Genomic DNA, 27,051 nt, shown 5'->3' on the forward strand with positions numbered 1-27,051 from the left:
TGGGAGACAGCCACCTTGAAAAATGCTAAAAGAATGTTTCCGTTCGTCACTAGTTGATCTTTTGGTTCGCAGATTCTACCCAAAAGGGGTTGTGTTGAGAGAAGTGTTGCTTAACCAGCCTCAAACAGTTCTTAATGTTGGTCCTTATCCACTTAAGTTCTGTAAAGCTTCATTCACAAGACCCTTTATTTCATTCAGAATTAGATACTGACATTAGTGTCCCCATATAAAACCCAAACTAATCCAATGGCTAGAAATGGCCAAGTAATTTCCCAAAAATCATCAGCATAAACTAATTATTAAAAACATGTAGATCTGGATTAGACACTACACTATAGTTTACTATGTTACTGAACATTTGCAAGACTATGGGCCTGATTCTATATCCAATTAAGCTGCTGACCGGACCATTTTTCACCCCAAATTTCCAATTTATGACAAGTGGGAATTAGTAAAATCTGTATTCATGAAAAGAACAAGCAACAACAGACAGCTTGGCAACATGGTGCCACCCACGTTGATGCTGCAACAAACACAAAGGCTGTTTTAGATGTGTCATGCAATTCCTTGCAATATGCTAATTGTGTATCCAAATGCTGCACTCTTCCAAAATGACATATTATGGACTATTCATTAAGTTGTGAGTCTGCAGACCGTCCAGAAAGTCACGGCCAAAATCTCACCTTCCTCAGGTTTGCAAAATGGCGCTTTTGCAGGAGAAGAGAGGAGAGAATGAGAGAAAGAAAGCTATGGAGATAGAGAGCATATTGTGAGAAAATGCATGCTAATGAGATGACAAGCCAAAGAAGTTGTATAAATACTGTACAAGATAATTCTTACACTGCATGAACTTGCATGCCATTTTCAGGTGATTTTGTGTGATAGAGAGCACACCTTTATATAACACGTGAAGACACCTGTGCACAAAAAAGGAACACGATTGAGGTACCCGACAAATAGGCTAATTTAAGTAATGTAAATATACTTTGTATATCCATATTAGCATATTTCCCAGGTATCTCTGGTGTGTTATCTTTTGTGCACAGGTGTCTCTCTATATATTGTATAATGGTGTGTTCAAGGAGGTACATAAGAAACTTGTGCTTCAGAACATTGGTGTGTGTCTGTCTTTAAAAAAATAAGACTTGTAATGAATTCTAACCTTGCGATTGCTGATCTGTGTGACTGAAATTGCAATTGTGTATTACAGTAAGTGTAGAGTTCAAACAAGGAGGAGTGGAAACACGGCACAGTATATTGAATTACGGTACATTGACTTGTTAGCACTTTATACTCCATAGTGCGACAATGAGCAGAATTTAGAATGCCACTCAATTCATATCTTGCCACATGTATGTGCATTTGGAGCAGCTTTTCCAGGGACCATCTGTATGAAGTGTGAGCTTGCGATCTCTCTGGAGTCTCCGATTGCTGATCTGAAGTGGCAACTTGCAACATTGACAATCTTGAAAGGAGTTTAGTGCTCACAAAGCAGGCCCTAGTTAGGACTAGTAGTGCAGAGGGTGGAGCTGTGAGTGAGTGAGACATAGAAAAAGGTATGTAGCTGGGTGACAGTAAGAAGGGAAAGCAGGGAAAAAAGAAAGAGGCAGGCCAGCTCTGAGCCATCCCAATAGATTTGCCAGTTTGAGTGAAGATATTGGAAGTTTCAGGCCAGGAATGGCAAGGCTGGGGGGACTGATTCCTCTAGCAACCAGGGGAATAGTTTTTCCAGCACAGAGGAGACTCACAAAAGGTTGTGGTTGTCGGGGACTCCCTTATTAGGAGGTTAGGGAGGGCAATATCTGTTTGTGACCACACAAACTGAACAGTTTGCTGCCTGCATTGGACTCAGGTTCCGGACATTGCAGATCAGGTAGACTAGGCTGATCTAGCATTTTTGATACACGTTAGCATCAATGACAAAGGTAAACAAAGATGGAAGGTCCTAAAAAATGATTTACAGAATCTAGGCCTCAAGATTAAGTCAAGGATCTCCAAGGCAGTATTTTCTGAAATCCTACCAGTGAAATGCGTTACCCCAGGGAGACAGTTTGAGCTAAGGGAGGTTAATGCATGGCTTAGAAAGTGATATAGGAAGGAGGGTTTGGGGTTTTTAGAGCACTGGGAGTCCTTTTCTGAGAAGTGCTATCTTTATGGTAGGGCTGGATTGCACCTCAATGAAGAGGGACCTTCTGTGGAGGAATCGGAGATAGTACTAAAATAATCTCTGGAGCTAGAAATGGCTCAAGTGCCAACGATAAATAACTAATAAATTAACTAGCTTAATAGTCTATCTCCGATCCTCAGACCCTAGACGAGGGTCTATCTCTTATTCCTCCATACGGTATATAATATATATCATCTGTGAGGCCAGCCTATCAGCTGCACTACCAGAAAAGGTATCTCTCCTCCTGCAAATTGCTGCACTAGCAATACTGCCAAAATATTCCTTCCTTTTTACCTACCTTACTACATTTCATTACTTTTTGTTATTATAGCAGCACTGGTCTACTAAGACGCTACTAATAAGTATTGTATTAATATGTAGTGAATATAAAGAAAGAAAGAATCCCTTTAGTGTGGCACTAGAGAGGTTCACCCTAATTAAAACTTAAATTTTATTATACCTGATTAAAATAAATTGTTTGGAATAACCACATACAAAAAACAAACATACAATGATATTAAAAGACGGAGAGGTGTGATAGGGTGTTTAGTGGAGGTATAATTATATATAAATACCTCTCTAATACTTAGTGGACCCTATAGTAAGGGTGATCGCTATACTGGATATGTATAGGCATATATCAGACCCCTAACCAAAAGCAATGGAAGGAGGTGTAGGCAGATGAATATGCTTAGCTGTTGGATGTGAGACTGAGTATATTGCTGGCTGAGTTGAAGCAGCCACTACTCACTGCACATGGTGTCATAAAATATACTGTTGTAAGCTTTATTGTGACAGGTCTAGTATAAGGCCAGCCACATTCACTGTAGATATATAGTAGATCAACCCTAGGGTCTGAGTGCTCTTGCTGCCCACGAACGCAGTCTACGAAGCACTCAGACAGGGGGGGGCCCCCGATGAAGCCAGTTACGGTGAAACGTACGTAGGGTACGTCTGACGTCACCGTCACGTGACGTCGGCTCATCGGTGAGGTGTGTGTGATATACTGTCTGAGTGCTTCGTAGACTGCGTTCGTGGGCAGCAAGAGCACTCAGACCCTAGGGTTGATCTACTATATATCTGCAGTGAATGTGGCTGGCCTTATACTAGACCTGTCACAATAAAGCTTACAACAGTATATTTTATGACACCATGTGCAGTGAGTAGTGGCTGCTTCAACTCAGCCAGCAATATACTCAGTCTCACATCCAACAGCTAAGCATATTCATCTGCCTACACCTCCTTCCATTGCTTTTGGTTAGGGGTCTGATATATGCCTATACATATCCAGTATAGCGATCACCCTTACTATAGGGTCCACTAAGTATTAGAGAGGTATTTATATATAATTATACCTCCACTAAACACCCTATCACACCTCTCCGTCTTTTAATATCATTGTATGTTTGTTTTTTGTATGTGGTTATTCCAAACAATTTATTTTAATCAGGTATAATAAAATTTAAGTTTTAATTAGGGTGAACCTCTCTAGTGCCACACTAAAGGGATTCTTTCTTTCTTTATATTCACTATGTGTACACTCCCTGTGAGCACCACCCTCCCCTAGCAATTGTTTGGATTAGATTCCCTCCTCAGCTTGAGCAGAGTTTACAATCTGCAGCTTCCAACTGCATGCAGATTTCTTTTCTGTTAATATTGTATTAATATGTATCAGAGTCTGAAGACTCACTACCAGAATTGAAATAAGGGGAAAATATATACATATATACTATCATACTGCTGTCACTAACACTTTAGTAGACAACTTCTGCTATCACCGGCTGCACAGATTTTATTCTGTATATATCCACTTTGTGTTATCACTTATAATAGTTGGTTGCTGACACACTTTGTGTTTATGTATATTTGTCTCTAAGCTCTTTTAGGAAACAGCACATTTTTAAGTCTCCATTATTTCAATAACCTTATTAAAAGTTAATTTTTATGCCAAATTATTATACTGTTGTTACTGTAGGTGTGCACCACACTCTTTTAGGGGCCAGTACCCGCTTAGTTTTTTTTCATTATTACGTACATCCAACTTTTCCCAGTGATTATCTGGACCTCAATGTTGGACTTGGCAATAGTGCCCAATGTCATGCAGTAGCTGCAAAGGCAAATAAGATCTTATCTTGCATTAAACGGGGATGGATGTAAGGGAAGTAAGAATAATCATGTCCCTCTATAAAGCTGTAGTAAGACCACACCTTGGATATGGAGTACAGTTTTGGGCACCACTCCTTAGAAAAGACATTATGGAACTAGAAAAAGTGCAGAGAAGAGTCATCAAATTAATAAAGGGGATGGAAAATCTGACTTATGAGGAGAGGCTCAGACAAATTAGGGTTGTTTACATTAGAAAAGAGGTGTGTAAGAGGTGATATGATAACTACTGTATATACAAATATATATATTCAGGGACAATACAATGAGCTTTCAAAACAACTGTTAGCCCCAAGGGCAACTACAAAAAGGTCATCCCTTAAGATTGGGGCAAGGAGATTTCACCAGCAACAAAGGAAATTGTTCTTTACAGTAAGGGCAGTTAAAATGTGGAATTCATTACTCATGGAGACTGTGATAGCAGATACAATAAATATCTTTAAAAATGGTCTGGTTTTCTTTTCTTTTTTAAATAAAGGAAAGGTATACAGGGATATACCAAATAAGTAAAGAAGGGAAGTATGTTGATCCAAGGAGAAATCTGATAGCCATTATTTGGAGTCAGGGAGGAATGTAATTTTCCCCTTATGAGACAGCATTGAATGCTGTTCCACTAGGTTTTTTTTTTGTACGCCTAAACTGTGATCAAAGATTCATGTTGTCCATTAGGAGACTTATAATATAGTCCGCAGTTGATGCTGTTGCATGTTGCTGAACAGGCTCATGGGCAGGTATGACTAAAAACATTAGGAGACCTTTTCCTTGTGAGCCACATCTATGAATTCTCTACTCCTTTATTGATAGTAAATACATGGGCATAATAACCTGTTTGTTGAAAAGGGCATATATTTAATTCTACTGACATTTAATTTGAGCTGGTATTCCTTGGAATTGTGTACTCACAATGGACAGATGTTACAACGTTAAATTGAATGTATCCATGCTCTATGCAAGAATTTGCTCCAGTTTCAAGCACAAGAATTTCAGAATGTTTTCTTTCGGGTTGTATTTTTAATATTTTAATTGTCTTAAGTTGTCTTCCATGTAGGAATATTTATTATTAACTGACTGTAATGCTAAAGTAAGCACCTCCATATTCTCTGGAATGAGTAACAGTGTGGCACTATGTATTCTTTTCCCTTTACTACACTGTACTTACTAACCAGATTGAGAACTCTGCACCGATGTTCATTTCCAGACAGCAAAACAGTAGTCCCCCAGTTTAACTTGAATTTTCACAATATAGGCATTCTTGCTGCTGCAACAGAGCTTCCAGGTGCCAATCATTAAAGCATGCATGCTATGTGGCAGCGAGAAATATTTTATTATGTTACACTCATGCCTAAACTTTAATTAAATACCTTTCAGAGAGTGCTACGACACTTTGATGGAAGTGCTGACACATGAACACAGCTTCATTTCTGATTTCCTGTGACATTTCCACATCATCAAGAAAATGATTTGCCACCTTCTCAAGAGCATCTTCAGGCCATGCCTGTTAAAAAAGAGATTGTTTATTGGAAGTCCAACCTATTTATGACATAGCACAACCAACTGATTTACAATGCAATTTTGTAAAACCCAAGCAGAAGAAAATACATTTGTGTGCATATTTACTTTTTTTATTTTCAGAAAGAGGTGAAAATGTAATTTGAATGAATGATTTTAGCAGTATTGATTGGAAGTGCCCCTGTATGTTTAACAATCTATTCTTCTGTGTAATACATAGTTAGATTTTACTAGTCTTTCTTTTTTCTTTTTGCAGTTACAATTTGAAGAAACTATTTGTCATGACTATTATAAGAGAGGATAAATAGTGAATTTCACATCTCAGTTTACACATGCAATTGTGGCTGTGATATAATTGTGAATTTTTGTCAGTCTGTATTGTTATAATCTCAATTAAATATTTCCTTAGCACAATATGTACACTTTTTAGTAATTATCTTTTATTAAGACAGAAATCTAACAAGTTCAATTGACATTTCAAAAGCATATAGAGTTTTTCATAAAGGATTACTAAAAACATGTTACAATGTACCGACGTAGGTAGCAGCACTCTGGTATGATATGTTGGGATATACTATGATATACTGCACCAACATTATAATTGAATCCTATGGAAATTCTGTGACATGTGTAATTTGGGGATACAATGTCACATGCTGCACCTGTATTATCTACCTATAGATTTCCAGGACAAATATGAAAAATGTATGCATAGTAATTAGTTTACCGCACCAAAAGCAACATAATGAACTGTCACCTGAAACCAATCAATTGTACAGCAGTTAATTAGAGTTGAAAACTGACGAAGGTGGTCACGAAAAGCTTCTCCGGTAGGACTAAACGCCAGTACAATGTGTAAATTCCTTCTGATGCGTTCCTTAAATTTACTGTACAAATCAAAAGGAGTCGCTTCTGCTAGTGTCTCACTAGCTGGCAAAAGCTGACACATCTGTAATAAAAAGTATAGAATTAAAAGACTGGCAAAGAATGCAGAAAGAACATAGGTGAAAGTTGTATTCCTATAGGGTAAAATGAAATCAGTCCACATTAAAATTTGACTTTGTATTTGTATGTACATCCCATTCCAGAAAGCTTTTCCCCAGAAATATAATAAAAAAATATTTAAGGTAGACCTAACAAGTTGGCATACAGATGCAGCGGCCGTTATTCAAACATTTCATGCGTTGTATCTTTTTGCTTACTGGGTCATGGTGCGTGATTTCTTGAGATATTCCCGCGTTAAAACGTGAGATTATTAGTTTTTTAATATAGTGCAGAAAATAGCATTTTAGCATTGTCTGTAAAATCGTCGAGAAACTGAAGTGGGCGATCGCGAGTTGCTGTCTTCAAAATCTAATTGCAATTCAATTCATATGAGTTCATACAGTATACATGGTAAATAAGTCCTTTCTGAGGCTCCTTAGCCAAAAATACAAAAATACAACGTCGCCTCTTCTGCCAAATGTAAAATATGTTTTACACGAATGAGTGTTTCTCAAATTGGAACCTTGTTGAAAAGCATGTGTATCATCACATTTATGCGCATGCATGTATGGCAAATTGGAAACTTGTTGAAACGCATACTGTATGTGTGTCATCACATTTCTGCGCATACATGTTCTGATGTTCCTAATTAAATTACTGTACAGTAAGATAAAGTGCATTTCCTCACAGAGTCGCTAGATACTGTTTCTGCTAGACAGTACTACAGTACTACTGCAGTTAGTGTATCTAAATAATAGCAAACACTTTAATGTTCTAGCTTTATACTGTATTTTGTACATACTGTATTCTGTACAGTATACAGTATCAATGACATTTTTATAAATTTAAATGCCTTTTGAACTTTAGGTATAGTACTACTGTCTAGACAGTAAAAACATGAACACACAAAAAAGTATATTTAAAGAATGAACATTTTTATTTGGACAGGATCATAAAGGGAAAAATAATAATAGAAAAATATAACGTCTCCTCTTCTTCAAAATTTACAATCTTGTATTTTTCTTCTTCGCAATGGCTGGTGCTTCTTGGACATCTGGGTCTGTTAAGAAAGAGAAAGGGAAAAAAGTGTGTACAAATGTACACGCACCTAAGTGCAATTGGGGTGCATCAGGTTTAACCACAAACTGTTCCAATAACGTATATATAGTTAAAAATATAGTGCCTGAAAAGTGTGCATAGTAGCCCAGTTGTGACCTCTGTATTAGGGGGTCACAGACTAAATCAACATAAAGAGAAATGTATAATATGGAATAAAGTGGTGGAAGCTAATAATGCATAACCCACAAAATGACAAAAAATATAAATAATAAAGGGTATAAAATGGTGACCCCTGATAGGTCTTATCCCTAAGAGATGCAGACCAGGGGCTAAGTAATATTATATATATATATATATAACACCCCCCCCTCCCTGTCAGTTCTTGGAGTATACAGTTAAATACAAAATGCACTCTGACGGTTGGGAGAGGAGAATTGGTGTAAGTCCTCTTGTAGTGTGAGTTATTCTTGTTATATATGGAATGTTGCTGCCCCACAATGAGAAAATACCACTACTCTGGGTTAGAGATGACCTCAAATAGAGAGAAAAAAGAAATGTAAAGAGTGCAATGGAATGTTTGTAAACTTTATCTATCACCTTAGGTGACCAAAAACAATAAAACAATACAATGTTATGCACTCACACAATAAGCTAAATAAAAAGAAGGTAAGTAAAGTAATGAATAAATAATAGATATTGATAGAAGGAATAATTGCCTGAAACAGTGTGAAGTCTCAATCCCTCTGCACGTCTGCTGCTGGCATAGAGGCTGTGAGGATGGTGCTTGCTTCTGGGGGTCCGCCGGACTACTCAGCTATTCAGCTGTTCAGGCAGCAGTCCATTTGAAGTAAAAACACAAGAAAAAAGCGCAAAACGCAAATGGTGAAGTATATCAAAGTGGATAATTTTAGTAATAAAAGGGTGAGTTTTCTGCGTACATCAATATTGTAAAACAATCGCATTTACGTGTAATCACACATGAAATTACCACACGGCAAACATCAGGTAGAATGATCTGGAGGGTGTAGCTCTGTTCAATCTGTTCCTGCAGTCTGGAAATATTGCCTGCGTCTCCCACTATCTCTCACAGTAGCAGCAACTCGGGATCGTATACATAAAAATGCTCAAAAGAACATTTGTTCAGCTTCGAAACGCGTAGGATTACTTTTTGTCACGATTGTGGTACCTTTTAATACCCCTTGCCAGTATTATATGTTCTTTTGAGCATTTTTATGTGCACGATTCCTGCCTGCATTGATTTGATACGGCCCGTGTGAAGCTGTATGCCGCGCGTGTGACGTCATCACAGTGCGCGTCTACCGACGGAATACCAATGTTGAGTGCCAGCTGCTGAGACCGCAGTAGGAGTACATCTCTGCACATTCACGTTACCGGATGCAGGAGACTCTCACTATGTGTGCATAGTGTCTAATGCGGGACAGATGCCCTGGTGATCGAGCGATCTTGCTGGATGCTGTGGATGCCAATCCCGTGTTGCTGCTACTGTGAGAGATTGTGGGAGACGCAGGCAATATTTCCAGACTGCAGGAACAGATTGACCAGAGCTACACCCTCCAGACCATTCTACCTGATGTTTGCCGTGTGGTAATTTCGTGTGTGATTACACGTAAATGCGATTGTTTTACAATATTGATGTACGCAGAATACTCACCCTTTTATTACTAAAATTATCGACTTTGATATACTTCACTATTTGCGTTTTGCGCTTTTTTCTTGTGTTTTTATCTCTTAGTTCGTGGGAGTGTTTGAGCCACTCTTTAATTTAGCAGCAGACGCTACACCAACGGTTTTGTATGGTTTAAATTATAATTTTTTGTCACTTCCACAGTGGGGTTGAGCCTTGAGTGATTATAAGTTTTTTTACTTCTATCACTAAGGACTAAATATATGGTGTATGATTCAGACATTGTCTTTAATACGATTAAGTGTTTTTTGGGTTGCGTACTTTTTTCTGTTTAACAGTCCATTTGAAGACATGCTGCCTCCGGTGATTGACGGGGCTGCTAATCTTCTCCACGGATGCCATCTGTTTGCTGTCCTCCTCAGCGTGTGTTTCCCCTCTCACTTCCTGCAGTGATGTCAGCAGGCCAAGCATCCGGTGTCCTCGTCTGCCTTTCCAGCCAATACTGCAGCTAATGGATTGAGCTCTGAAGGCTTCACTGAAATCTGTGCAAAATGTGCTCTGTGCTTTGCTCCTCCTCCTATGCGTTTCTCCACGTCATGTGACTTCATCAGAGATGGATCTGCATCTCTCAATTACCCCAATATATACTTACATTAATTGAAAGAAAGATTTAAAAAAACATGTTTATCCTTTTTCCTGCTTGTTATTTCGTTATTTTCGGCCAGTGCATGGTTATCTTATGTATATATAAACACTAGGGTGAAATAATGGTAATAATTTAATGAATACAATTAAATAAAATTAAACACTATCTTACCTCTGTAAAAAATTATTTGCCAATATTGCCAATACATGTATTGTGAGAGATTTGTTCTTATGTACTCCATTAGTAATACCTGGTTATAGATTGATTTAGGGCCTCATGCAGTAAGCGGCGGAAAGGCACTTCTCGCCACTTTCCCACCTAAAAAGCCTATCCGGCTAACATGGCCGGACTCACATGGTACGGCAGCCAATCAGAGCGTGGGGAGTCTATCCCTACTCTGATTGGTTCAAGTACCATGTGACAGAGGCTTGGGGAAGAACGGATATGACGTAATTGAAAGCCTGTCACATGGTACTTGAACCAATCAGAGTGGGGATAGACTTCCCACGCTCTGATTGGCTGCCGTACCATGTGAGTCCGGCATGTGTCTTTTCATGACATCATCTTAAAGGCAATTGAAGCAAAGCCATTCTGATTGGCTGTGCTTTCTTTGCCTTTACGTGACGTCATCATTTTTTTTTACATCGGCCAAAACACATGGTTTTCACGGCCCAATCAGGGCCGTGGGAACCATATTACGAAAATGTGACGTCATAGGCCTTTAAAAGCCTATGTCGTCTCATTTTGAAGCCAGACGCCGAGGAGGAAGGACCTCCTACTGAAGAAAGAAGACCAGGGTGTGGCACCGGACGGCAAGAAGACCCCGGAAGAAGGTAGAAGAATACAGATGAAGATGGATTACAACTAGAAGACCCCTGGATTGTCGTGTTTTATTATTTTAATGTTTATTATTTTCTGTTTTTTTATTTTATGGGTTCCTGTTCGTGGATTGGTTCGTGAGTAAGCTGATCAACGGGAGTCGGTGGGGGCAAGTAATGGTAAGTTAAATAAAGAAATGTATTTAATGTAACTGTGTTTTTTTTTTTTGCTTTTTCATGTGTTCATTTTTTTTTATTCATATCATTTCTTGCCACTGTATGTATGTATGTATGTATGTATGTCTAGAGAGATATATACATACAGGGTAAGAAATGATAGTGTTGTTAAAGCTTGATTTTCTGTATTGTAAATGATTGTGGCTATGCTGCTATGCATTGATGTGTGTTAAATGTATTGTATTATTAGAGAGATGTAAGTTTTGGGCTTCTATGCTGTACTGTAGGTTATGGAGAGGCTTGCTTTAGTATATTGTAATTGTTGGTGTCCTTTTTTTTATGTTTTGAACTTGTTCTCTGTAACAATAGCTATAGTTAATTGTGTAATTGGTATGGATTGTATTTTAATTGTTTAGGGATGTAATTCATGTGTGTTAATTCATTGATGGTGACTTTATTTGCTTACATAATATACTTCTTGTGATGTCAGGCTATTTGAGTTGGATTATTGTTTTGTTAACATTGATTTGCAGCGTGTACATGTAGTTTACATGTTATGCTACATGTATACACTGTAAATGCAATGTTTAAAGTGCCATTTGAGGCTTCAGATTGAATGATTACATGAGATTTGTGTAGGAAATTGCTTTTTAATTCATTGAGGATGTTATGCATAAGTGGTGTTGCCATTGCAGGATGGCTTAACCCCTTAATTACCTTTGAGGTTAGTACCCGATAAGGTGATTAAGGGGTTCATTGGTATGTTAATGTCATTGAGATGTATTGGCTATTTATTATTTTGGCAACGGACCCCAAGGATGATGCTGGCGACGGAGACTTCTTATTGATGAGGTTAGTACAATTTTCTTTACTTTATTACGGTATTTAATGTGTTTAATAATGGCCAAATAATGTATTATCCCTATGTGGATAATAGTTATTTGGCACATTATTGTACTGTATGTGCTGAGGGAGGGGGTATTGGCCCCAAGGGTATTTGGTAGGACTCCCCTGTGGGTAGTGGGTGAGGGTGGTTAGGCCTCAGGGTTGGGGGGGTTAGTGGGGGAGGGTATGTGGGTGAGGGTGGGTTAACCCCTTAATGACTGTAGCGGTTAATAACTGCTATGGTCATTAAGGGGTTAGGGGACATTACATTGGATGTTTTAATTCTTGTGTCTGTTTTGCAGAAGCGGATGGGGCATGGGCAGGATGAAGATGAGGATGGCCTTCATCGTGGCAGCCGCACATGGGTGAGTGCTATATGTATTTAATGTCTTTATTGTTGTGTATGTATTTTAAATGGACAACTGCACTATTATCCATTTGTGGATAATAGTAATGTTGCCCATTACTGTATTGTATGTTGTGTATTGCTGCTATGTTTATTGGGGGCATTTGTCCCCAATAAACATGCTATTATGCGTTAACCCCTTCATTACCTTAGCGGCTATCCGCTATGGTAATGAAGCAGCATTAATGTATTTTAATAATATTGTGCGGGAGCAGGGGGCCCCCTGAGCTGAACCGCATTTATTTGTGGCTCAGAGACCCCCTGCTTCCCGAGTTACAGGTCCCGGTTTGGGGCATCGGTTACAGTGTGGACGCCATTTTTGTTGCGGGCACGTAGCGTATGGGACGCTATAAACATGGCGGCGACACTGCCCATCCGATCACACATACCGGGGCCTGCAACTCGGGAAGCAGGGGGTCCCTGGTCCACAAAGTGATGCGGTTCAGCTCGGGGGACCCCCTGCTCACTGTACAGTATTATTAAATAAATATTCATGCTGCTTCGCTACTATAACAGATACCCTGTAAGGTAAGGAACGAGTCTTTATTGATATGTGTGTTTTACTCATAGTGTAGATGTGCAGAGGGTCTCTGGAGCTGAAGCGCTTTTGTTTTAGGTCCAGGGACCCCCTGCTTCCCGAGATACAGGCCCCTTTAGGGGGTGCCGGTATCCCTCTGCTTTGTTTACATGCCGCGGTCACGTGATCGGGACCTTTAAATGCAGAGGGATACCGGCACCTCATAAAGGGGCCTGTATCTCGGGAAGCAGGGGGTCCCCCGACCTGAAACCAATGCGGTTCAGCTCCAGAGACCCCCTGCACATGTACACTATGAATAAAAGTTGTTTTAAAAATAATTTTTATTGTGCTGATGTTTGTGCCGAGAGAGCAGCGGATCTCTCTCTGCTGCAAACACAACTCGGCAGGGGACGGCTTCTCGGCAGTTTCTCGCCAGGCAGCCGTCCCGCCACCGGTTACACGCCATTTCATCAAATGGTGGTGGCGCATTCATTCCCCAGGGATTCGCCCCTTACAGCATACCGCCAGTTTAACACGCCAAAAACATGGCTAATTGCTAAACTGGCTAATGCATTTTTTCACTGCTTACTGCATGAGGCCCTTAGGTTTTTTAGCAGTTTCTTTAAACATTAGTTGTTACTCTAGACTTCCATCTATAATATAGGATAAATGAATCATACTCACTACCCAGCAGGGATATGTACAGGTTCAAAATCAATTGACATAGTGTGTTTATATATTCAGACAAACACAGTATATACTCATCATATGAATGTGCAGCCTAATGTAGTTACATATTATATTTTTATTTTTATTATTCTTCTTCTTAACATGTTTGAACTAACAGTCAAGACTATTCTAGAGATGTGTCACAATATCACAGCATCTGAGAACAGCATCAGATTCATGAGACGCCAATTGGTGGATGGAAATATGGACATGTAAAGTAAGTGTCTTACTGTAATAATTTACAGTATATTGCAATAGTATGCAGTGTGACACAATGGGTTGATACTGTACTGTAATTACTGTGCCGTAGTTAGGACTGTACAGGTAAAGTGTTGTACAGTACTGTACTTTAGATAAAAGTTTGGTTTGCCTGTACAGTCCCTGTAAAATTCTTCCTTATCATTACAGAGCATATCCTATGATAAGGGATGCCAACAGGATAATGAGTGGACCAAGCACAGGCATGGATCGAAAGTGGCAAGACTTTTCATGCTGTCATCTTTTCTGATGAGGCAACAGTAGCTCTTGAGAGATTTGCCACTTTTGCATTCCACAAAAAAGGACAGCTATCTCTGAAGCTGTGGCCCAAACACCCACTGAAGATGCATGTGTGTGGTGCGATCTCTATACGTGGACCAGAAAGCATAATCATTTGTGAGGATAAAATAACGCACAAAGTAACATGCTGTAGCCTTATGCACTGTACAACTGTAGTGTACTCTGTACCCTAATGTTCATCTTTTTCATAGTTTTTTCTTTTCTTGTTCCAGGAATCATGGAAACAGTATTTTTTCAAGAGCAAATTGTCACCAGTATTGTTCAATAATTTCCCATCTGGTGGTCATCGTTTTTTCCAGGACAATGACCCTAAACTTACCGCCTCTACTACCTATAGTCATGCCAGCGGGATCAACTGGGTTAAGACGCCACCAGAGTAAGTGTTCCAGTGTACAGTAACTATTTATCATTGTTTTATCTGATCAACTAATTTGCCATTTTTTTTCTCCCTCCTATTCCAGAGCACCAGATTTGAACCCGATAGAATTGTTCTGGCATGCGATGGTGAATCATATAGGAAAGGTTGTTAAGATGTCCAACAAAGAGGAAATAAGAAAAGAAATACTGAGTTTCTGGAACGACATTCTCAGCGTACAAAAAGGCAATAATTATATTGACATATTAGCAGCATTTTGTCCGGACTTTTAGAGCGTAATGGGCATGCCACCGGCATGTAGTAAGGTACTGTACTGTAGTAAGGTAAATACAGGTACAGTAAGTATAGTACAGGTAAGTATGGTACTGACAATAACCTGTTTCAATGTTAGCCTTATATTAAAGGTACTGTAATTGAACGTTAACCATTTTATATCTGCGCTTACTCTCCACATTCTACAATATATTATATACAGTACGTGCATTATTTGTATTAGAAATGTGTGTATTACCTATTATTTCTAATAATTAATTATAGTTTACAGGTACGGTTAGTTATAGTTTATTCTTTCTGTGTGCATGTCAATAGTGTTACACAGTCAAGGCCTTCAATTCCCTAATCCTGCAGCCATTTTTTTTCTTTCACAGGCGATGAAGCACTACGGAAAGGGGGGGAGGGAATCCCAGTTTATTGTACTGTGTGCATAATAACAGTTAATAGTTTGTCCTAATCCCCCCTCTCTAAATGACAAAAGAAATCCAGGCTCGGTTACGCCAAGTGATGTGACTCACCTAAACCCCATGGCCGGGGGAGGTGGGGAGTTCAAGTATTGTACTATAGAATGCCCTTTTTCTTATGTTTGGGAGGGTAAGGGTCTGGAGAAAGGTGCAATGAAGTTAAGCTGCTTTGACAAAAGCTGTGTTGAGCGCGCAGTAGGATTACAGTAGAATGAAAATCATTTGAACTGTTTTAAAATATAATAAAAGTTAAAACTCCCTTGAGAATATGTTTCTGTGTGTGTGATATTTCCATAAACAGTATGAAAAGCAGACCAAGCCTACTCAAATTTTTGGATAGTATTTTTGGATAGTATTTCCCCTCCTTAAAAAAAAAGTGTATGCCACCTCCGAAAAAATAAAAAGGAAGTCATTTTATGAATGTAAAATTGATAAAATATCACAAAAATGCATCACATTATGTTTTCTTAAAATCACTCATTTATTAAGCCGTTGTCGAGAAATAAATAATAATAAAAAAAAAAGATATGCCTTTTTTTTCTGGCAATTAACATTGGCAGTGAAGTCATTCTTGAGAAATCACAATGCAGGACTTTATTTATTTATTAATATTTATTTTTGGGGTTTCTAATCTGAATTAATTATATATGCAAAGTCTAATTACTGTATACTGCAAAATGCAAAATAATGTATAAAAGAAAACAGTAACATACAGTAATGTTTTCCATTAACCAGGAAGTGGAGTACTGTAAAAGCAAAAAACATCTGGTTTTTAGTTTTAGTACAGGCTACATGACATGTGCAGTAATTGAATCGATCACATACTGTACAGTACTACAGTGCATATTGTAGTGTGTTGTCAAAAATATTAGTGTGGCAAAGTTTTAAAAGCGTGAAGCTAGTATTACTGACGGACTGTATAAAAGTAAAAAAGGTAATGTTTAAAAAAAGTGAAATTAGAGTTCCATCAAACTCCAGCCTTATCTTTTGCTGCTCAAAGTTTCTTTTCTGTGAAAAAAAAATTATGCTATTATTTCCGGTACTGTGCATGCGTCAACGTGCGCTGTATGGTGCATGTCTACAAGCATACTGTACACTACTGTAGTGTCATTGGGAATTAAAGCTAATACTGTATCGTGTAACACTGTTTAGTACAGTACATTATATTTACCTTAATTATAAACTTTGCCAACCGGGTGGAGATGAGCCAATGTCAGAGTTGTAGTGTGCGTAGAAGCTGTGGTCACTCACGTCTTCTGCATTACAGTTGACAGGGGACTGCTGGTAATCAGACGGTGTCAGGTAGCAATGATTGTAATCAGGCGGGTTCACTAGGTTTTCAATGACGGTCGGACAGCTATTGCAATCGTATTGGCAAGCCGGGGTGTATTGTGTGAAGAAGCTGGAGTCAGTCATGTCGTCTGCATTATAGTTGACAGTTGACTGCTGAAGCTGATAGTCAGACGGGGCCAGGTAGCAATCATTGTTGATAGGTGGGGTCTGGTAGCAAGGATTGCAATCAGGCGGGTTCACTAGGTTTTCAGTGTCGTCAGTGACGATCAACCTGTTATTGCAATCGTATTAGCAAGCCAGGGTTGGTACATTGCAGGGACGAGAAATACGAATCTTAAATGGATTAAACCCGACCTTTCTCCTTTTGAAGTTGCCATCAGCAAACATACCGGCAAAACCTGGGAGCACAGACCAATAACCCTTGCTATCTCCCACAGGAGGGCAGTGCGAAAAAAACAATCCTCATTAGGTAAAGTTTGCCTTAACGAATGCTTCCACCAATGATGGTTAGGTGAAAATTTGAAATAATCGTAGTCCTCAATGATATGATGATATATCTCTGCTAAAGTTGCCTTCTTATCCGTTCCAGCATTAATTGCAGAAAATATTAGATATGTGTAACTGACGTTCGGTTTTGAATAAAGACTTGGCATGATGTTGAGTGTACAGGTTCAGTCTATTCAGCAATTGTGCGGGCATAGCAATTGAGAATAATGTACCCAACATTGTGTTTAGATACTGAAATTATAAATACGCCTAAATTTGATAACGTCTTCAGCGACTAAAGTCATTTTACAATGGATCACTGTGGTGGACTTTTTATCTGTTTTTTAAACACCTGCAAATTGACACATACAGTACAGTAACTGTGCAAAGGGTAATCATTTTGCCACCTGGTGAATATGCGAAGAACTGCACCCAAAGAAATCAGAATCCAGGTAATTCAAAGAAATCAACAACGCTAAACACATGTGTGATTGGTGTGATTGGCCGCGTTAACGCTAGCGTTCGCCGAGAATAATCACAAGTGGAATACAGCAGACTTCATGAGAACGTCTCAGAGAAATGTTCGAATAACGGCCGCTGCATCTGTAAACCAGCCACTTACTTTACCCTCGTGGTTTTCAACAAATAGTCAACAGACCAGCATCAGTCTCAAACTTTTCTGTGATGCTGCTTTTGAAAAGCTCAACACTGAATAAGAGTTTACTGGTTCATATAGAAGAAGCAATTGGGGTAACTACTGATGCTACTGTAACAGTAAAATACAATGGGTGCTTCCTTTGTGAAAGGGTAAAACACTAGAGGCAGGAATTGGCAGTCAGCAGCTGTAATTATTTAGATTAATCTAAAAACGTATCTTGCTGAAATAGTTAGTAACAGGCAATGGCAGCAGAAATTATTTGCCTTTATTTTACTTGGATCTTTTAACCAATTTTAAAAGACAGACGGGCTTATTCACTAAACTTCGATAAGGGGGTTATTGTACTATAAATGCCCTTACAGTGCGATAATGCACTCTGGTAAAAAAAAAAAGCCGTTCGATAAGCCAAAAAATGCAGAAAAATTGCTTTTCTTGCCAGAAACTGCTATTCACTAAACAGGGATAAGCATATCATACTTTAAAGATTTTGTAAGATGCATAAAAGCAGTGTCATTTAGTTTTATTGCACAGGATTGATACCAGAGGTCGGTAGCAACCCTAGGGGACCCCCGGAGTTCTGGGGTCACAAGTGCCCCCGCCGGCCTCCGGTATCAATGCTGTGCAATAAAAATAAATTACAACCAGTTTCATTACCTTTGCGGCTTACCGCAAAGGTAATGAAAGGGTTAAATATCAGGCACTGCATAGTTGTTGGTACAGGGGGTGGATGAAGGTGGTAGTTACCACAGGGTGGGTGTTTAGGCCTTGTGGGAGGGTGGCAGTAGAAGTTAACCCCTTCATTACTTTAGTGGTTATAACCGCTAAGGTAATGAAGCGGTTAACCCCTTGCTGTACCCTCCTGCAATGCCTAAACACCCACCCTGGGGTAACTACCACCTTCACCCACCCCCTGTACCAACAACTGGAATGGGTAAAAGTGCTATTAATCAAAGATTGCTAATAGCGCTTTTCCCTATTCAAAAAAAAAGAAATGAAAGTGCAATGGGTAGCAGGGGTGTAGGGTGGGGGTAGTTGCCCTGTGAAGGGTGGTTAGGGCCCGCGGGTGGGTAGAGGGGGAGGGAGGTTAACTGATTAATTACTATTTATGGTTACTAACCGCTAAGGTGATTAAGGGGTTCGTGGCGATTAGTTTGTTTTCTATTGTAATATTCCTGCCAACAGAGAACAAGGACAGGGAGGAAGACGAGGATGGAATTCATCCTGGCAGGGGTAAGAAGAACTTTAATTTACTTTATGCTAGCTGGTTTTATTTTTAAATGGCAAATGCACTATTATCCATATCTGGATAATAGTAATTTTGCCCATTGCTGTACTGTATGTGTTATTGAGGGGGGGTTGTGTGGGGTACAGGGGGTGGGTGGGTTTGTGCATTGGTAGGTAGTCGGTATTTTAATGTTTATTGGGGCTAGAGGGATTGGGGGTAGAGGGATTGGGTGATGGGGGGACTTGGCCCAGGGTGTGTGGGTGGGAAGTGGTTCATTACCATAGTGGTTACCCCCCACCCCCACATTCTTCTCAGTAGGCCTAACCACCCATCTTGGGACAAGAACCCCCTTCACTCACCCCCTCTGCCTCCTTTAAACCAGCGACTGTGCCTTAACCCCTTCATTGCCTTTGTGGCTAGCCGCTAAGGTAATCAAGCTGCTTTAATGTGAATTTTACTAATAGTATACGGGAGAAGGGGGTCTTCTGCGCTGGACCGTATTAATTTCAGCCTCGCGACCCCCTGCTTCCCGAGTTACAGGCCCCGGTATGGGGTGCCAGTATCCCGCAATGTTTAAATCTCCCGTGTCACGTGACCAGGAGATTTAAATGCACAGGAGATACCAGCATCCCATACTGTGGCCTGTAACTTGGGAAGCAGGGGGTCCCAAGGCTGAAATTAATGCGGTTCAGCTGAGGAGACCCCCTGCTCCCATACTCTATTAGTAAAATTAAAAATTAAAGCAGCTTCATTACCTTATCGGCGAGCTGGTATGGTAATGATTTTTTTAATACTAGTGTGCAGGTCTCCTAAGCTGACTCGCATTGATTTCAGCCTCGGGGATCCCCTACTTCCCGAGTTACAGGACCCGGTATGGGGTGCCGGTATCTCCTGCAGTACTTAAATCCCCTGTTCACGTGGGGCGTGAAGCAGAGGATTTCTAAAATGGCGGGGATACTGGTACCACATAACAGGCCTCTATCTCGGAAGTAGGGGGTCCCCAAGGCTGAAATCAATGTGGTTCAGCTCAGGAGACCCCGTGCTCCCGTACACTAGTATTACAATTAATATTTAAACTGCACGATCGCCTGTAAGTGCCGTGCATAGAGTCGTAGTGTCTCCGTGTAGCTCTTCCAGGTTGCAGTTTAAACATATAGATTCAGTGTGATAACACTTAGAAAAACAAACAAACAAGTAGTGCGATCTTTCATTTGTTTACCGAACTTGAAAAAAATTGTGTTATTTCTTTGTGAATACTGTTTTGACACACATGTTTTCGCTTGGCAATGCACTGATTTTATCGAAGTTTAGTGAATACAGTAGGTCTCTCAGACTGTTAAAATAATATTTTTGAATGTAACAGATGTGTGCCATATATTTACTATATAAGTGCTCAATTCTGTCCTTGTCCCATTCAGAAAGTTTATTGGCCAAAAAAAGTTCCGTCAACCTCTATGTGTTGAATGGGGCTCTGACACATTTCACTGCCAACACAAAAAAAAGCTTAATGCTGCATTTAAACCTTCCCAGGAATATATCCTTCTGCAATGTTCAAACAGTCTTTGTGGCATAAAATAATTATGTCGCCCCCCCTCCCTTTCTGTCTGCAGCCACCCTTGACTGAAGCACAATAAAAGAAAGATGACCTTTTCTACGACTTCCAGTTTTTCTTCATTATTAAACAGGGTAGGAACATCACCAGTGTTCAGGATCAGGTTGATGTCTTCCAAAAATGACTCATCCTATTGCAAGTGAGAAAATTGCTCATTTACAAGTCAAATAATAAAAGAACCTCAGAAAAAAAAAACATTTCACTATTAATTTATTTCTTGCATTTTTGCAGAACAGTTATTTGCAAAGCAGATTTATAGCTTGAAGCCCCATCTTTCTTCATCCCTTTTAACGAGTATTTATGAAACAACTATTATTCTCCTAATGTGAATTTTGAGAACTAGAAACAGGCAATTTACTGAGTAGCTTTGCACAGTATTGATATTACAATTTTGTAGCAAAATATCACTCTGTTTCCCAGTGCCTATTATTATATCCCTGTATTACTGAGGATTTGTTATTTCTATAGATATAATGCTCCGGTCTCAACTAGCAGGATTCAATTTGAGATGTTTTTGTAATATTATGTTAACATTGTTTTGCTGTACCTTTATTTGATGATCAGCAAACAGAAACACAGTTGGAGTCCCATTCTGTCCAGCAGCTCTCAGTACCCTTTTCAGATCATCTCTCCATTCACTAACTGTGTATGATTTCTGAATACTAACTTGATAGAGCTCAAAGTCGGCCATGAATGCAGCAAGCCTAGTTGCAGACTGCCGGCCAGTTCCTCCGATCCCTGAAACCATATCGGGTGAAAAGTAGTAAAACGTGTTGTATTGATAAATTAATGACAAAACATTAATGAATGAATGCATGCTCACAAGGGCTTGACTTGCCCAAAACTATCAAGGAGTAAACACTGATTTGGTTGTTCTGGACATTTTGCCACTGATTACCTTTTGAGGTAGAATGATTTGATACTTATCAGTGTACAATAAGTTAATAAATCATTGGCTAGAACACTCACAGTGCATACAATCTTAATGGCCTTTCAGTTGGTAAACAGACTCGATGATATCTCATGTGGTAAAGGCAAAGCTATTATGATGGAAGGAACACAGATTTAAATACAGTGGTGAGAAAAAGTTAGTCTCCCTTTTCCTGCCTTTCTGACTTGCAAACATATTACTTTTGGTTAAGCTAGGTGACAATCTAGAAGTATGATTTTCAAGACTAAAATGCTATAAATTACTTTCCAAAACTGGTAGCAACTTGATGCATATTTAATATTAGTTAGGGTGTTCAAAGGTCCAAAACCAGTCCCCTCTTACCAAATATCTGGTACACACCAGAAATGGAATCTAGCTAGCAGGATTTTCATTTGGGGGGGGGGGGGGGGAGAGAAATAATATGCTCAGCTTGAATAAAGTTAAAGCTTCAATCTATACCTGACTACAGCATGATTAAAATGAAGCACATCTGTTGCAGGTGGTTTGTTTTAAAATAGAACGCTATATAACTGTGTTTATTTTTCACATCATAAGGTAGCACACAGTTATGTGTTAGTATCTCGACTGTTACTAACTATGCTCCATACCTCCCAGCTTAATCCCTTGAAAGCAATTCAGAATGCTGTAGCAAAGCTACTCTTCCTCTAAGATTCTGCTCAGCTTGTCTCCTTTTCATTTCCCATTGCTTCCTCCCCATTGAATCTGCATTATTTGCAAGTCTTCTTCTCTTCTACAAACTCTACCTACTGTGCGCCTTTTTTATGGAGCATAAATGTTGCTGTACACTACTTTTATCTTTCACTCTACTCAGAGGGGTCTCCTTTTAGCCCTATTTATTTTGATCACCCACTCACATCACAAACATTTATTTACCTCATATTCACTGTGTTTGAGACACTATTCTCACCTGTGTTGACCTACAGTATACCTCTCTTTTGTAACATTCAGTTAAAAAAAGCACCCTTTTCCCCACGAGCTGTCATTACTGTTTCCTTCTTGCTTGAAGCATTTACTTGCCCTCTGTATTATACACTAGCTGATATACCTGGCGTTGCCCAGGATTTAATTTTCCCGCTCCCCCTCGGTCTCCACTCCCCCCTCTCTCTCCGCTCCCCCTCTCTCTCTCAGCTCCCCCCCTCTCTCTCCAAATTCACCTCTCTATCCCTCTTCCCCTCCCTGCCCTCTCTCTCTTTCTCCCCTGCACATGAATGCGGCCCCCCTCCCTTCCCAGCTCCGGTCCCGACCCCATTCATAACTGCGCCCCCCCGTTCACAGCTGCAGCCCCCCTTCACATCTCCAATTCCCCCCCCTTCACAGCTGGGTTCCCTCACCACCATTCTTAGCTCTGTTCCCCCCCCCTCTTCACAGCTCCATTCCCCCCCTTCACAGCTCAGTTCCCCCCTTCCCCCCATTCACAGCTGCAGTCCCCCACCGGTCACAGCTTCATTCCCCCCCCCTTAACATCTCCAATTCCCCCCCCCCCATTCACAGCTGGGTTCTCTCACCACTGTTCACAGCTCCGTCCCCCCCCCTTCAAAGCTCCGTTCCCCCCCCCCTTCACAGCTCTGATTCCCCCCCCTTCACAGCTCCGTCCCCCCTCCCTGTTAACAACTCCGTGTCCCCGCCCTTCACAGCGGGTTGGTGTGCGGGTCACTGTTGGTGTGGGTGGGAGGGTTGTGGTGCTGGCGAGAGGTTTGTTCGTCGGCGTTGTTTCACTGGGGGGGCAGGCGGGAGGTTTTGTTGGTGCCAGCTCAGGGGGGGAGTGCGGGCAGGAGGGTGTGTGGGTGCGGGCACCGGTGGCTGTTTGTCGGTGGTACTGGTTGGTTGGCGGCAGCTGACTTACTGTGGAGCGGGTGGGTTGTTAGTTGGCGGCTGTCCGCTGCAGTGGCGGGCGGCAGGGTTGCGCGGCATCTGGCTCTGGCCTTAGAACGGAAGCCCCCGTGGGTCAAGAACAGACAGAAAAAGAGCAACACGTTTCGCCGATTCAACGGCTTCCTCAGGCTCATAAAAAAATAAATAAAAATTTATGAGCCTGAGGAAGCCGTTGAATCGGCGAAATGCGTTGCTCTTTTTCTGTCTGTTCTTGACCCACGTGGGCTTCCGTAGTCAGTGTGAGCAGCCGCGGTCGCAGTTGAATCGAGTGTTCCCATCTCCTGTATTCCGGAACGCGGAAACAGAGCCATCTGCGACAGCACGCCTCACCTTGCCACGTTAGTGTGCCTGGGACTTGTTTTATGTGAGTGCTTTGTGAGTTTTTATACTCAAATAAATGTTTTGAACTGTGTGCTGACACCCTGCCTCACTTACCCCTTATTGCCCTACTGGGGAGGAACCGGGTCTATCACGAGCATCACAGAGGGGATTCCCTGCCGAGATTCTGCTCGTGAGCTAACACCTGCTTTTAAAACCTGGTTATCGGTTTGGAAGGGTTTAAAACCCCACAGATACCATTTCAGTATCTGTACTTACACTGGGCCGTGTAAGTATTAATCTATCAATTCCCCCCCCCCCCCCTAGTGAGGCTCTGCCTTCTTTTGGGTCTTTACATAGAATTTTTTTCTCCAGCCTTATTGTGTTAATCCCTTGCTCACCCTGTTTTTCTGTTTCTCAAACATTGCAGTATGAAATATATTGTAAAAAAATGAGGATTTTATTGCTACCATATTCTCTCAGGCAATATGTAATATACACTGGGGAAAATAAACTGGGGCTCATCTTAGTATTTCTTTTTTTCTGGCAATTCTTACAAAATGTCCAATGAATTACTATTGGCAAAAAACAATAGCCTGAAGATATGATTAGTTTGCATTTTTAGTATCACGTCTGAGCAAGTCTAAATCACTCCCATAATAAATAATTCAGCCATTCTTACATATCTAAATGCACATACTTACATACACTTATAATTAACGATCCACACGTTGAAAACCTAACACCAGCCACTTTTTCTTTTCTTTTTCTGTTATTCCTATCTTTTAACTCTGTAATATTCATACCGTACATGCATAATATTACCTTTCGTTAGCAAAATTGAGGTTTCAGTGAAGAAAAGTAAGCAGCGCTAAAACCGAATCTTGTTTTGAATCTTACACACACTATTTTGTTAAAGTACCATAATAAAGCATAACTTCATAACCATGTCTTTGAAGCAGTAAATGACATATAATAGCCACCAGGAAGGGAATGTAAAACATATTGAAGTTGTCAAAGTTAAAAAGACACATTGAAAGTGACAAGAAGAAAATCTTACCAATGAGAAGAGCATGGCCACAAGGAAGTTGCAGAATTCTGCTAACTCGAGATATATGCTCAATGGCAAACTGAAACATTACCAGATTCATAGAAGCTTTGGTGCTATCATTGAACTGCTGTAAGCAAAGCTGCATGCACTATAAAGAAAAGAGAGCACACTAAGTAAATAAAGAAGGGTGGGTAGCTGTGTTGGTCCTTTCTTCCATGTAGTAACAAAGGAGGGAGAGAGAGTAGGTGGTACCTGTAGTTGTGTGTGCAAGTTGCACAGATACCTTTTATTGGACCAACAAGTAGTTGATAAGTTACAAGATTTCAAATCTCTCAAGGTCCTTCATCAGGCATAAAAGGTATTATCTCACATACTCACTTTCCCTCCTTTGTTACTACACACTAAGTAAAGGACCACAGCAAATGAGGCGAATAGATTATTTGTATGGTGCAATAAAGAAATATTCATATTCATTTGCGTATGCTCTACTGTCTTTTAAATAATTGAAATACGTAATATATTACTAAAAGTTTATAGATGAAGTAAATGTCAACACAAAAATTAAGCAACGTAACTAAAGCCTCAAAGTCCTGCGACAGTATGTGCAATTCGTACAATGAAATGTACTAAATACATTTGCTAATATTTGCCCTCGGATTTCCTTTTCCCCCCTTAAAATCTTATATCTTAATCTTAACTGGAATACAGATAATCAGTAGAGCTTATCAAGCAATGTCCAAACCAAAGAAATAAATCCTTTAGCCGTTATTTTATTTGTTGCTATTTTGTACCGAAGTACACAAAATACACATTATCTATCCACTGTAATGAACAAACATCTGCTTTGCCAGCCTTTATTGCTATGGCAGAAGGGATCTCTATTATGTTTGGCAATGGCTACCCCTCCTTTTATTTGGCAGTGAAAAGGACAACAACAAAAAAACCAATGGAAGGGTAAAATAATTATTGGTGGTATTTTCTAAAATATGTTTCATAAATAAAGGCTACATCAGCCTTGCTTCTTTCACTGTGCAGTTACTATTAAAGGGAGAATTCCAGCCTTTTACATTATGAGAGGTTGCATGGCTACAACTATATTTTCCTATTACAGTATGTCCGGTTGATTGGTTATGATCAGTTTTCAGGTTTCCCACATTTCTTTTGTATTTGGAGGCGGACCAGAAAACAAAAAGACAAAGTTATGAAGAAAAAAAATATGAAGGGGAAAACTGTAGCAAAAAAGGTGAATAAGGCGATATGCTTAGAGTTGGAATTAGGCACTTTAGGAGAAAGTGGAAACATAAAACTGGCTTAATCTTACATTTTTAAGTTCATCCATATCCATCACTTCATTATAAAACTTCTCTGATTTCTCAGCATTTCTGGGGACTAGGTAATCACCAAAGAAAAGACTGCGCATGTCATCTTCCTGTACCTCTCGCCCAATGACCAAGTGAGTGAAGAGATGTGTCATCTTCTCTTTAAATTGAGACTGCACAACATTCTGAAAGAAAAGAGAATTGTTAGTTGTTACCTAAAGATATTGGCAGATCAGTAAATGCTGTAAGGTTTGATGACTACAACAAACACATTGAGACTAAAAACATTTCTGCATTTGTAAAACTATGTAAACGCACAGAAATGGTATGCCAATAATTTAGTCCGCTCTTTTAATCAGATTTTTCATGACCTTTTTGTTGTGTTAATATTTTAATGTATGTGTATGACATTTACCAAATCCTTAGTGGGTTTAATAAAGATGCATAGCAAATTAAAATATGTAAAAACATTGTACAAAACACTGCTGTTCTGATGTTATTATAATAGTTTACACTTTCTCCTGTGTTACATATTTAATAAATATAAAGTAACATTGTACCTTTCCTGTGTATTATGTTTGATCAGCAACTATATGTTGCATATCACGTTCAGCCGAAAGGTTTTACCCTCATACAATACAGAAGACAAATAAAATGCTTGAAAAAGAAGAGATTCCTACAATAATGTTAGTACTGTGTTTTTACTTAATACAAACGGGCACGCCATTGAGGTAAATAAAAAAAGAGACTGCTATGTCCAAAACACGTGAACTTAGAAAAAGCTTTAAATGGTTGATTTGTGTAGTTATACATGGAGGTATTCATTAAACTGTGATAGTGCCAGTCAGGGCTATTAGTGCTAATTTTGTAAAATAGTATTACTACAATG

General features: G+C 39.8%; 1 protein-coding gene across 1 annotated transcript in view; it reads right to left on the reverse strand.

Moving 5' to 3' along the window:
• LOC142495286 (dynein axonemal heavy chain 3-like) overlaps positions 1-27,051 on the reverse strand; it is a 1,152,169-nt gene that overhangs the window by 303,824 nt on the left and 821,294 nt on the right. Inside the window, exons 46-51 of the mRNA XM_075600542.1 lie at positions 26,165-26,347; positions 24,853-24,991; positions 21,198-21,388; positions 20,685-20,780; positions 6,597-6,788; positions 5,692-5,825 (exon numbers count right to left, since the gene is read on the reverse strand). Of these exons, the coding sequence (XP_075456657.1) occupies positions 5,692-5,825; positions 6,597-6,788; positions 20,685-20,780; positions 21,198-21,388; positions 24,853-24,991; positions 26,165-26,347 (935 nt within the window). The remainder of the gene's footprint in view (positions 1-5,691; positions 5,826-6,596; positions 6,789-20,684; positions 20,781-21,197; positions 21,389-24,852; positions 24,992-26,164; positions 26,348-27,051) is intronic.

Source organism: Ascaphus truei, chromosome 5 (assembly GCF_040206685.1).
Source record: "Ascaphus truei isolate aAscTru1 chromosome 5, aAscTru1.hap1, whole genome shotgun sequence".
NCBI classification, from domain to species: domain Eukaryota; kingdom Metazoa; phylum Chordata; class Amphibia; order Anura; family Ascaphidae; genus Ascaphus; species Ascaphus truei.